This window comes from Globicephala melas, chromosome 13 (genome assembly GCF_963455315.2).
Source record: "Globicephala melas chromosome 13, mGloMel1.2, whole genome shotgun sequence".
NCBI lineage: Eukaryota > Metazoa > Chordata > Mammalia > Artiodactyla > Delphinidae > Globicephala > Globicephala melas.
The window spans coordinates 66,888,984-66,902,047 of NC_083326.1; the positions used below are offsets into that span (position 1 = coordinate 66,888,984).

General features: G+C 55.3%; 1 protein-coding gene across 3 annotated transcripts in view; it reads left to right on the forward strand.

Moving 5' to 3' along the window:
- TBC1D10A (TBC1 domain family member 10A) overlaps nucleotides 1–12,106 on the forward strand; it is a 30,110-nt gene extending 18,004 nt beyond the window's left edge. Inside the window, exons 2-10 of one of the 3 annotated variants that reach the window (XM_030860786.3) lie at nucleotides 1,175–1,274; nucleotides 4,853–4,960; nucleotides 8,388–8,494; nucleotides 9,174–9,288; nucleotides 9,371–9,436; nucleotides 10,136–10,325; nucleotides 10,444–10,598; nucleotides 11,330–11,408; nucleotides 11,523–12,106. In XM_030860786.3, coding sequence (XP_030716646.1) covers nucleotides 1,175–1,274; nucleotides 4,853–4,960; nucleotides 8,388–8,494; nucleotides 9,174–9,288; nucleotides 9,371–9,436; nucleotides 10,136–10,325; nucleotides 10,444–10,598; nucleotides 11,330–11,408; nucleotides 11,523–11,800 — 1,198 coding nt within the window. In that variant the 3' untranslated portion in view covers nucleotides 11,801–12,106. Of the gene's footprint in view, nucleotides 1–1,174; nucleotides 1,275–4,852; nucleotides 4,961–8,387; nucleotides 8,495–9,173; nucleotides 9,289–9,370; nucleotides 9,437–10,135; nucleotides 10,326–10,443; nucleotides 10,599–11,329 lie in introns of all 3 variants that reach the window. The other 2 variants (XM_030860785.3, XM_060310797.2) reach the window with 2 other exon arrangements.
- Nucleotides 12,107–13,064: the final 958 nt, after the last annotated feature.

Consider the following 13,064-nt stretch of genomic DNA (forward strand, 5'->3'; position numbering starts at 1 on the left):
GATTTGCTGTTTGACTCTAAGCAATATACCCTCCCTTGGTATCTTGCCTCTCAATAACGTCAGTACTTTTTTAACTGAAAAAAAAAAAAAGGCACAAAAAAGTAATTTAAAAGATCCATAATCCACTACTTTAAAAATAATTTTAAGAGAGTGTGTATGTGTGTGTAGAGAAGTGCACATATATATATTTTTTCGGTGTTGTTTTCTTACCAATATTGCTCTGTAGGCTAAATAAGGAAGCAGCCTACAAACACTAGTCTCCTTCTTCTCTTTGCCCCTTAGTTACGTGAACTCAGGAATTTCCAGGGTCTCACTCCTTGGAAGAAGCTCACTCACTTGAAGCGCCCTCTAAGCCAGGGATTTCGCCTCAGCCTACCTCAGCTGCTTTGGTGCTGCCTGGCGTGGGTCTTCATGCTGAGCTGTTTTCCCCACCAGCTCTAGCGGGCATTCAGAGGCCAGTAGGAGGGCTGGGAGTTTGTTTTTGTCACAGGAGTTCTTCTAGGAGTGCTTCTAGGGTCAGGTACCCTGGCCCTAGAACAATGCCTGTGTAGCTGTGACAACTGCACAGTTAGTAGATGTACAAACACAAGTGGCATTTGGTGGGGCTTTGAAGTATATTTAGGATTTTGATAGGTAGAGACAACTCAGAGAGCATTCCAGCAAAGGGACTGGCATGAGCAAAGGTTGAGAGGTGGGGAAGGGCCAGGGCATAATTGGGGAAACTATGAGTAACTAGTTTTGTAGAGTGCAGAGGTGAGCATGTTATTTCTGTACTTGTTTGACTAGTTTTTTCATCCAGCTCTGAACCTTGCATGCTGGCCCTGCAAAGAGGCTTATTTATCGGGACAGACCCAGCATGGGAATGCTTTGCTGTGGTGCACAGGTGCAGGCATTCAGGCCTCTGCCCCAGAGAGGCACGGTGACTCCTGGCCCCTTGATGCATTGGGGGACTGAGCACTTGAACCTAGTATCTCTCCAGCCTATGCCTTCCAGGGAGGGGGCTGCATTCCCTCGCATCTGTGTTAGGGTGTCCATGAGTTAGCAGCTCCAAAGGGAACTGCAGGGATGGAGGGCAGGGGGAGGAATGGAGACCGACCAGGCTGGTGGCTGGGGCCTTAGCCAGGGCCTTTGCTTCTCTTGGCACCTCTGACAGGCCCTGCCCTCTGCTCCACAGGCTAGAGGAAGTCCCCCTGGAGGTGCTGAGGCAGAGGGAGTCCAAATGGCTGGACATGCTCAACAACTGGGACAAGTGGATGGCCAAGAAGCACAAAAAGGTGAGGGTCCTGGCCTTGGGCCTCAGGCTGGGAGTCACAGCTCGGGGAGGAAGTAAAGAGGGAAGAGTTGCATCAATTTGGAGGAGCAGGAGCTTCTCCAACCGCCAGCTGCCTTAGGTGTCCCCACCTGCCAGCTTGGAAATGGGGACAGAAGCTGGCTGGAGGGCAGGTCCCAGGTTTCACTTGGTCCTCCTAGATGACTTCAGACACTCACAGAACTTTGTCCTGGAGTCAAACTTCAAAGCCGCTCTTAGCCAAAAGCCCTTCAGGCAGCTTTCTTCAGCTCTCCTGGGGGAAGTCCTTACTGCTGCTCACCACTTATCAGGGAGGACTTTATAACACTAATAATAGCCAATGTATGTTATACACTTGCAGTGTGCTGGGCACTTGACTTGGATAATCCTTACAACACCCCAGTGAGATTGGTGGTGGTAGTATCCGCACTTTATGGATGGTTACAGAATCAAGGTTTGAACCCGGGCAGTCTAACTTTAGTGCCTGCACTCTTCACCACCACAATAAGGGGCCTTCTTTACCCTCTAGATTAATTTGATGAGTTCCCTCTTAACCCCTTGGACAAAGCAAAAAGAAAGAAAAGTAACCTCACAGTTTAATGGTCTTATAAAAATGAAAATAACCTGTGGTCCTTTTCTAGTGGGCTATATTTAGGCACTAGCTCTATCACCCAGTAGGAACATCCTTGCCCACCACATGTACGTGTTGATACTCTTGTCTACCTCAACAGGGTCTACTTACTCCCTGGCCTAGCGGAGGCCTGTCCACAGTCCCACAGCTGGGTCTCTCTGCACAAGTACCCAGTGCACAGTGACCCCGCTGGCCTGCTGTTGTCTGCTGACATGCTGGTCTCCAGGCTGGCACAGCTGGCTGCAGGGCTTCGCAGAAAGCCCAGGACCGAAGGTCACATAACGGCTTGGGCCCAGCCCCACAGCCTCCCTCTCTTCGTGCCTGTGGCTAGCTGTGTGACTTTGGATGAGTCACTTCACCCTCTCAGCCTCAGTTTCCCTGGTCAAGTGGGAATAACAATCCTGTTGCAAGGCTTCTGCTGTAAAGCCCTGAGCCCATGGGAGGAAAGGTGCACCCAGGCCAGGGCTCTTTCTTGCTGTTCTGTGTGGGCTTTGGGGCATTCATTTTTTGCTAATATAGAAAAACTTTCACTTTAAAAAAAAATTTTTTTTAGAGCAGCTGTTCTTCAGCTGCTTCCTGCCTGACTCTGGGGTCAGTTTTCCTGCTTCCTCAGTTCTCGGGCTTTTATGCTGAGCTTCAGCTCCCTCTCTACTTTCTGCTGTGGTGACTACTGGCTGGCAGGGAGATGGCTGTGGAATTCTCACCCCAGCCTCCCTCGCAGATGGGGATTCCAGAGGGGAGCCTTGGGGAGCTCCTCTCAGCAGAGCAGCCAGCATCACTTCCTCTTCCCCTTTGCTTCCCTGGCACTGTGGTTAGAGGCCAAGGCTACTCCTGCCCAGCAGGGGCCACTGCAGGAGGCTGCACCCTCCCCTCCCCAGAGGCCCTAGCCCTCTGCTTCTCTCCTGCAGTGCTGGCCCTGGGAGCTCTTACTGCCTTGCTGCGCAGGCTTAGGCTTTCCCCATGGTCAGGAAGTTGTGGCACAGGAAGGACAACACCTGCAACAGGAAGTGGATCCAGACCCACTGCACTTATCCTGAGTCCCCAGGACTGGGACCAGGCCCTGCAGGGAGGCAGGCTCTAGCTGGAATTCTGTCTTCCCCTGTAGGGCTCTGCTCAAAGTTTGGCCCTGCCCTCCTGGAGTTCAGCAGGCTGGGTGTGGCTTCACATCTCTCCTTTCCTAAGGCCTTACCTCAGATAATGATAATCCCTTGTGCTTTCTGTTTGCTGAGCACTGTCTCTAGCTTTATCATTGCTGATCCCCACCTTTGCCTCCTCCCTAAGGAGGAGATTATGATCGCCAACACCCCTGTGCTGAGGAGGATTCCAGAGGCCAGAGTGGGAAAGGCTGGCTGTATTCCTGGCTCTCCATCCCCACCTCCCCAGCCTTGGGCCTGGGTGAGGGTGCGGCCTCTTTGAGAACTTAGTGGACTGAAGGTATTCCTGGGCTCCCCTGGGGCAGGCCAAGTATGATAGGGCTGTGATATGTGGGGGCTGGCTCCAGCTGAGCTTGGCCCTAGGGGAGCCTAAAGGGCCTGTGGCTCTGGGCCTCCCTTTGCCAAAGCCTGCCCAGACCAAGCGGCTTCCTTCAGGAGACCCTTGTCCCACAGCAGCAGGAAACTGTTCGTGGAGTCTGGGGCAGTTTCCTTCTGCTCCCTTCCTCTCCCCACTTGGCAGGCAGTCCCAGAAGCTCAACTTGGCTCCTATGACCAGCCACTCTGCTCTTCCCCTACTGCCCTCAGCCTGTCTGCCTGTCTCCTTCCTGGTTCTTGACTCTCTCTGACCCTTGGAAAGTTTTGCCTTGTTTGTGCTGGTCATCAGGAAGCCCGGGCCTTCTGTGCTCCCTCCTCTGAGAGCTTCCATTGGGACTCTTTGAGGGGGTTTCCAGGTGAGGGGAAGTTAGTTAGGTGAGAGCCTGAGGCCCAGGGCTTCTGTGTCAGGCATCCTTCTGGGATTGGAGGGGTGGAGATGAAGCCATCATTTATTGAATTCAGACTGTGTCAGGCTAGGCATGTCCCCCCTGCCACCACCCCACTTCTAATAGAATCCTAGTTGTTATCATTTTGATCTTACTGTTGATGAGAAGTGATTGGCTAAGTAAGGTCAAAGCTGTGAGTAGTGGGGAAAGCCTGTGCCATTTTATTTAGCAAGGGTTGGAATCAGGACTTGTACCCAGGCCAGCTGCCTCGGCCGCGGTCTGGTAATCCTGGGAGCTTAGGGTCAGGGAGAGCAGAAGAGAGGGGATTCTTGACCAAACAAAGAGGGAGCCATTTTGATCAGCTCCCATCTTCCTTCTGAATTCTGCTGAGGTCTTTTCTCTAGGCCGGATGTGTCCTGCCACATAGCTGCTTAAACAAACACTCCCATGAAAGTGCCCAGGCCATGTGTCTGGGCACATTCTGGGTCATCTCGTGAGCTACTCACCCTATGGCTGAGCTGTGTTCCACATTGTGCAGATCCCTTCCTGGTGACATCCCATGGGGATCCTCTAACTTGTATGGTTCCATTTTGATTCAGTAAATAGTGATGGGGATTCATAATCCTGTGGTAGGCTTCAAGAATACCTGTGTTGAGGACTTCCCTGGCGGTCCAGTGGTTAGAACTCCGTACTCTCACTGCTGAGGGCCCGGGTTCAATCCCTGGTAGTCGGGAAACTAAGATCCCACAAGCCGCACAGCGTGGTCAAAAAATAAAAAGAATACCTGTGTTATCACTGGACCAGGGAACACGGGGACTCTGCCATCACCTGGTGGCAGCATATCTGATTGCAATATTGTAGCAACAGGGGAGAAGTCCTCTTTTCTCCCCTTTTCGGCTCTTGCTGACATGCTCACTGAAGGCCTGACAAGCACCAGCAGAAGGGGTGGGCTAGCACACAGCCTCTGGGGGAGCAGCCCAGTGGGATGCATAGGCACAGCCCTCGTTTTGACTTTCAGATCCGTCTGCGGTGCCAGAAGGGCATCCCACCTTCTTTGCGGGGCCGTGCTTGGCAATACCTGTCTGGAGGCAAGGTGAAGCTGCAGCAGAACCCTGGAAAGTTTGACGTGAGTTGCCCTTCCTTCACCCTGTCCTCCCTTCCTCGTCTCTTGACTTCCTTTGCGTGGCAGTGATCCTCTGTGTGCTCACCTGGACCTCAGCAGTATGAGTGATTGATGAGATCACTTGTCAAGAGCCTGACTGCCAGGCCTGGTCAGTCTCTGACTCCTGGGGGTACTGCTCATCTGAGGTTCCAGCCCTGAGAAGGCCTCAGTGGGATGGACAGATTTGAAGCTCCCCACTTCCAGCTCTTCCTCTTGACAACCGCCCAGGTTTGCTCTCTTGGACTCAGTGGGCCACCTCCCAGACTGCCTTGGGCCCTGTGCTCTGGGCCTTTGGGGGCCTGCCCAGCAGGGCCACAGAACCCTAACACCTCTTGGCCTCCCGTCCTCTACTCTTTCTGCTGCCTTGTCCAAGCCAGCTAGACATGGTTCACCTGTGTTGCTTATGGGCTTGTCTGCACTAGGGATGGCAGAGCCAAACCAGTATCCTTATAGTTTAGAAGCCAGTCAGGGTCAGAGAGGTTACCCTCTGAAGCCATGCCTTCCCCTCCTGCTGCCCCCTGGCTCCATGATTGCCAGTGTGAAGAATACCACCGCCATTCATGGGGCTTCTTGGGGCCCACGTGGGCTGGGCAGCTCCTCTAGCCTGCTCCTCTAGGGAACTAGGGGAGTCAGTTGGCTTCCCCGGGGTTGCCCTGGCTCACCTGCCAGACTTGGCCCCAGGCATCAGGGTATCTCCCAGGCTCTTGGAGCTGGTAACAGGCAATGAGACAGAGCTGCCAGCCACCAGCTCTTTGTTGACATGCTTCATGCTTCAGTGAACACTCCTGTGCCGCCAAACCTGTTCCTTGAGAAGAGTAGGCAGGGCAGCCTAGAGTTTCTGCCGTTGACCTGGAGGAGGTGAAAGCTGTTTGCTGGCAGCACTTGGCCCCGGGGGATCAGGGGTTGGTGGAGTGTCTGGCCGGGGTCAGACCTGAATCAGGGCGATTGGACTGTCCCACAGAGCACCAATATTGTGCCCCACTCAGGTGGCCTCTGGACTCCAGAGTCTTCCATCTCTTCCATTTCAGGGGGCTGCATTCTGGGCAGAGTGGGAGGTTCAGGGGTGGGAGTCTCACCCCAAGCCCATAGCTTACCTTTGGCTGCCAGAGCACAGGCATGAGAGCCAAGACTTGGGTGGCCCAGTCAGCCTCCTGGTTCCACAGTTAGCAGACATGAACGCATCCTGTGTGAGCAGCGGAGCACGCAGTTCTCTGTGCTTTACATGTCTGGGGAGTGGTACGTCCAGAGAGGAATTGACCACCTCTGTGGGGTCTTGAAGGTTGCTTGTGGGAGGAGGTAGATTTGCCAAGAAAGGCCTTCAAGATGCTCTGAAGCTGAGTGGTGGGTCCCCAAAGCAGTCCTGGGGGCCAGAACAGTGGTTTGTGAACACACCTGGAAGGACTTTGCCTGTGGGTGAGGTAGAGGAAGTGGACGGGGATGAGAAGCTCCCTCTGGCTGCTGTGAGCACAAGAGCCCAGAGGCAAGGGTGCAGTGATGGGGCTGGTGGTGGCAGCATATCCTGCTCCTGTGCTCCCCCACAGACCCAGGCAGCTGACCCCAACCTCAGCTGTCAGGGAGGGTTCCTCAGCCCCTGGTGGCTCCTTCTTCTCAGCATTTGCTACTTCTTCCTTCTTCCTTAGGCAGAGCAGGACCTTCCAGCCTTTTTCTTACTTGGTTTTCTTCTCTGGCTTCACTTCACGATGGCGCCAGCGCCTGCAGGCTCCCTGGGGGCTGCGGTACCTGCATCATCCCCAGTGGCCCACACCTGCCTTTGATTCCCCGTACCCTTTCTCCCTGCAGGCCCTTCAGCTACACCTTTTCCTTTCTCACCCACCCCTGTGTGGCCGAGTGCCTTGGTCTGGTGAGGTAGCCGGTGAGCATATCCTAGCAACTGACCTTTTGGGTTCCCAGGTCCCCACCTCACTGGAACCTTCAGGAGAACTTGTGGGACCCTCCTCTCCCTCCGACAAAAGCAAACCTGCATTGTACTCAGACAGTATCCAGCCCTGGGCCTGACCTGCAGGGTGCATAGGACACACACAGGCCCCCATCTTGAGGGTGTGCGGGGCTCTACAGGTTGCACGTCCACCTCTTCAGCCATGTGCCTGCTCCAGGGCCCTCCGTGGAAGCGCCTGGCCCCTCCCTCCACCCTCCAGCCTCCAGCACTGCGTCAGCTTTTTCTCTCAGTACTTATTCTCTCATGTCAAGTTACCTGGCACCCGAGGGTCCATATTTCAGTGCTGGGACACCCCCACTGAGGGGGCACAAAAGGCAAAAGGGACTTATATGAAGTCACCTGCTGGGCAGGTACCTGGGTCTACACCCATCCATGTGTTTGCTGAGGACCCAGCCTTCCTCCTGGGGGCCTCTCCTGACACTTCCCAGCATGGCAGGCTATGAGTACTTTGTCTGCTTCTCTGCTCAGCCCTCTAGGTTTCCTTCCTGTTGATTTTTTTCTTTCTTTGGTTGAAGTTGAGGTATGAACTTACGTAAAGTAAAATGCACAGATCTTGACCATGCAGTTCAGAGTTTGGACAAATAATAAATACCCATGTAACCAACAAGCAAGTCAAGATATAGAACATTTCAAATGACCAAGTAGTGACTGTTTTGTGTGTAGTAGCTTTGTTTTTATAAATGGAACTCATGCTAAAATGCTCACGGAAGTTCAAAGAAAAGAGTAAAAGTTTGTTGAAACCCCAGCACCCAGAGATAGCTCCAAGGCTAATGGTTTGACAGGTGTCATTACAGTGTTCAGTGCAGCAGGGCACACACACACACACCTTCCTGAATATGTGGCACCACTTGTACAGGGAGATGGGCAGCAGAGGAGTTGGGATTGACAGCTCTGAGTCAACCTGGCTTCCAGGCCCAGCAACACCGTTTTTCTAACCACGAGGCATTGGGCAAGTAGCTTTTCTTTGATCCTCAGTTTCCTCATCTGTGAACAGTGTAATGATAGGACCTGCCTTTTGGGGGTTGAGGAGGACAGTCAGTGAGGCCCACGGGTGCCGTCTTAAACTGTGCTCAGAGTGGTGCTTCCAGGTGGTAGCCATTGCTTTGATAGTCGCCTTCCATCTTAAGAGTGTAACATAAGGTGTCTGAGTCCTGAATGAAGTGCCTAGAGGTTATTTCAAGCCACAGCTATGATGGACACTCTTACCCACACTGGTCTTCCTGGAGCCTGGATCACCTGTCAGGGTTTCCAGGACTCTGCTCTGCTTGTCTCTGCCCCTGCCCAAGCTTTCTGACCTGTCCTTGGGAAGACCCAGTCTCTGATGGGATCGGGTGGACATTTTCCCTGGTGGTGGGTGCTCCTCCAAAACCTGGGACAGTTGTATCCTCCTAGCCATCCCTAACTCCTAAGAGATGCTCTTGACCTTGCTTCCAGGAGCTGGACATGTCCCCCGGGGACCCCAAGTGGCTGGATGTGATTGAGCGTGACCTGCATCGGCAGTTCCCTTTCCACGAGATGTTTGTGTCCCGGGGGGGCCATGGGTGAGCAGGCTGGGCCTTGTGGGCTGGAGGTGGCTCTTCGCCCTTTCCCTCAGGGGGAGAGAGGAGGTAAAATGAGTTTGAGGGTATCTTGGGGTCCCAGGAGTTGGGGGCCCCAAACTACACTGTTAGTTTCCCCTCTTTGGTTTGAGTCTGATGGGTCCTCTTAGTTTCTCCTCTTACGTCTGAGGCAACTTCATCATTTACTCCCCAGAGTGCTAGGGCTTGCCTGGCCTTGCCTTCTTCTGGAAACAGGTTTTGGTGGGGAGAAAGAAGGATAGAGTTGGGTGGGCAGAGGGTATGTAGGAGAGGAGAGATATGGCAAGCCAGGCCCTGGGACCAAGACAGACATCTGGAACAAAGCTGGTCTGACTCAGAGGCCACAGCTGCTGAGTGAGGGGCCCACACTTCCAACCCAGACACATCCTTACCCTGTATCTGGCATCTTGCCCTGGCCCTGACCCCTGCTTTCTTTTTGAGCCGCTGCCTTCACCTGTCAAATGGGGGAGGTGAGAGTCGATGTGCTACAGTGGGAGACTGACCCCTTGGTGACCACAATCAGGTCACATCCCTCTCCAGGGAAGTGCAATTCTGAGACAGGTCCGATCTGGTGGGGCACAGGTGAGGGTAGTGGGTGGCAGAGTCACACCTGTCATTCCTGCCCCGCTTGGCCTCTCCACAGCCAGCAGGACCTATTCCGTGTGCTGAAGGCCTACACACTGTACCGACCTGAGGAGGGCTACTGCCAGGCCCAGGCGCCCATCGCCGCCGTCCTGCTCATGCACATGCCTGCTGAGGTACCACCAGGCCTCGGGCGGGCAAGCGGCTGGCGGGCAGGGAACAGCCAGCAGCAAGGCCTCACGTCTCTTTTGCCCACAGCAAGCCTTCTGGTGCCTGGTGCAGATCTGTGAGAAGTACCTGCCCGGCTACTACAGTGAGAAACTGGTGAGTACTTGCTGGGCCTGGGCCCTGGCCTCAGACCCGCCCCAGCCTGGATGCCCTTTGTCTAGGCCTTAACTCTCTAAGCCATTCCTGTCCCCGCTTAAGTCCTTCCCAGCCTTCTGTTGCTTTCAGGCTGAAGTCCCAAGGCCTGCCAGGGTCAGGGCTCCCAGGCTCCAGCCTCATCAGTCCCACACTCCCTCCGTTGCTGCCTCCAGCCGCAAGGCTGTTGGGCAGGATCGCTGTTCCTCCAGTGCACCGAGTTCCTCCCTGCCTCAGCCTTGTCATAGGCTTAAACCTCTGCCCCTTTCCTTCCACTTCTAACTCTACTTTTCCCTCAGCTTTCAGCCCTCCGGAGCTGTCCTTGACTCTGACAGGTGGCACCTCCGGCACACGCTCCCCCAGTGTTCCTGTTCCTGCCATGTTCTGGTCACTCAGCCCCCTCCCTCTTCCCTCCCTCTGGTCTCATTGCTTCTGTAATTCATGTCTGTCTGGCCCTCTGCACGACATGCCCCATGAGGGGGACTTAGCTGTGTCTGGTTGGCTCATTGTTGTATCCCAGCACCCAGCATGAGCTTGACACCCTGCAACATTAGCCGCCTGAGGAACGAATGGATGCCTGCCTGGAGCTGGGGCCGGGCATAGTTCCCGCCCTGGCTGCTGTGGGCCCATGGTTATGGCCCTGTGGCTTCACTGTCCCCCCAGGAGGCCATCCAGCTGGATGGGGAGATCCTCTTCTCGCTGCTACAGAAGGTGTCTCCCGTGGCCCACAAGCACCTCAGCCAGCAGAAGATCGACCCGCTGCTCTACATGACAGAGTGGTTCATGTGTGCCTTCTCGCGCACCTTGCCCTGGAGCTCCGTGCTGCGTGTCTGGGACATGTTTTTCTGCGAAGGTACTGGGCTGGGCTCAGGGGAGCACCCTTGCCCCCAGCCCAGCCCACAGGAGGCCTCTGTTTCCAGAGAAACTCTCTAAAGGACCCCTTGCACTCATTGCCCGCTTCCCCCATGCAGGAGTCAAGATCATCTTCCGGGTGGGGTTGGTGCTGCTGAAGCACGCACTGGGCTCCCCTGAGAAGCTCAAAGCCTGCCAAGGCCAGTATGAGACCATCGAGCGGTTGCGGAGCCTCAGCCCCAAGATCATGCAGGAGGCCTTCCTGGTCCAGGAGGTACAGCCCACACCTTCCCCTCGCCACCGGGAGGGAGGGGGAGACTTGAGGGCCCTTTGGCGGGGGGCCTGGTAGCCCTCTACCCCTGAGGCCTTGTGCTCAGCAGCCCAGAGCAGTGTGGACAGGCCCCATTCTTCTGTCTGAACAAGAAGAGGGGGAACAGGCCTAGGTTCTAGGGAATAAAAGTAGGTGCAACCCACCACCCGCATCCTCCCTGGCCCTACAACCACGGCCTTGGCTTTCTTTTCTTATTTTTGTGGACCATTTTTAAAGTCTTTATTGAATTTGTTACAATATTGCTTCTGTTTTATATTTTGGTTTTTTGGCCCCGAGGCATGTGGGATCTAGCTTCCCGACCAGGGAAGCGGTCCCGACCAGGGACCCCCTGCACTGGAAGGCAAAGTTTTAACCACTGACCACCACCAAAGTCCCAGCCTTTTTTTCTTTCTTTTGTGGATTTTTGTCTCTCTGGGGCTGTAATGAGGTGACACATATTTAGGCAAGTGGACTCATGAGCTTTCTCCTCTAAGGCAATGGGTCTCAAGTGCCTGGCTCACCTGGCACTCACTTCTGGGACTTGTGACCACCACAGGGTCCAGACCCGCCACCCTTCCCGTGGTCAGCCTTTAGTGACCAGGGCTTGGGGAGCTGAGGGAGAGCAGGGGCCCAGGCTGGGACGCAGAAAGGGAAGGTTCTTCCTGGTGCCCACCTGCCTGTCATTGCCCCCACAGGTGGTAGAGTTGCCAGTGACAGAGCGTCAGATAGAGCGTGAGCACCTCATCCAGCTGCGGCGCTGGCAGGATACCCGGGGTGAGTTGCAGTGCCACTCTCCACCCAGGCTGCACGGTGCCAAGGCCATCCTGGAGGCAGAGCCAGGCCCGTGGCCCACCCTGCAACCTTCACCGTCCATCCGCCTGCCCCCAGATGCCCCACTCCCTGGTTCCAAAGGCAAGTACAAGCCGCCCAAGCAGGTCCAGAAGGAGCAACGGAAGCAGGCGAAGGCGAGTGGGCAGTGGGACAAGCCCCCGACCCCAAGTCAAGCCAAGGTGGCAGCTGCTGCGGGAGACGCATGTCCCCCACGGGATGTGCACCCAAAGGACCCGGTCTACCAGGACCCCCAAGACTCAGCTCCCCAGGACTCAGCCTACCACTGCTCCCAGGAGAGCCTGACGTCCCAGGAGAGTGAGGACACCTACTTGTAACCCTGGCAGCTCAGGCCCCTGGGCTGGGGTCTCCACACACCTACACGGTTCACGGACTGACACTCCAGGGCTTGCCCACTCTCTGAGGGCCTGGCTGCCTGGCCCCTGGGCGGCAGAGAGTCTAGCTGGCCCAGCACAGATTCTGCCTGAGCCTCCTTATTTATTTTCTCCAGAGTGGAGCTCGGGCCGGCCCAGCTGGGGCAGGCAGAAGTGAGGGCCGATGGGTGGGGCCTCACTCAGCACCCGCCTCCTGAGGGGATGCTCCCCAGGGCTAGGGCACTGACGTGAGGGGAAAGGGAGGGGAAAAGGGTGGGGTGCTCTTTGTGTAAAATAGAAACATGGTTTTGTACAGAAATAAAACAACGCTTGTATAGAGAGCTGCTGTGCAGCTAGGGACTGGGAAGGGGGTGCCAACCCTGGTGCTCAGCATCTCTTCTGCACACCCTCCAGAGCCCCCCATCCTGGTCACAGCCCAGCACTAGAACCTCTCTGAGAAGTACCTTTGCCAGAGGAGATGCCAGGTCTAGGGCCAGCCCTTATTCCTGGCCCCTGTATCCCCTTACTCCATCCCCTCTGCCCCATGGCCACCATCTGCCATGGATGAGGGAGGGTCACCAGTGCTGGGGCAAAGCAGGGCCTGCTCCCAGGCTTTGATGCCTACCCATCACAGAAGGGGAGGGGCTCCTTAAGGAGGTCCTTTCAGGGTCTTCCTCCTCCAGGGGCTGGCCTGGATGCCACTTCGGGCCCCAGTAAGGTACTGAGTGCTCATTCTGGTCAGGTGCTGGTGCCAAGGGTGGGTGATCATGAATGCCCTCACATGCTCAGCCCAGGCCTCCATCAAAGTTAGAGGGGTGCGGGGCAAAATCTGGATCTGTGATAAAAGGTCGCCTGCCATTTACTGAGCACTTATAATATGCCTGGCTGCACTGGTTGTGTCACGTGTTTGATCAGGTAGGCTTTATTATTATCCCCATTTTACAGATGAGGAAACAGAGGAGCTGAGTGGGAAAGATGAAGCTGATCCAGATTTGTACCCAGAGCCCCTCACTACCTCTCCTGACTAGGGTGACCGGACTCTGCCATCGAGGACCCATGCAGGCACTGTGGTCACAACTGATGACCAGAAGGGCGAGGACAGGGTGTCCCTGGGAGAGGCCCCCCTTCTGCTGAGGAAGCAGCTTTTCCAGTCAAACAATAGTGGCTGTTCCTGGCAGGCCACCAAGCTGGGCCAGGCCATGGGGGAGGGGGGAGAGAGAGGAGTAGA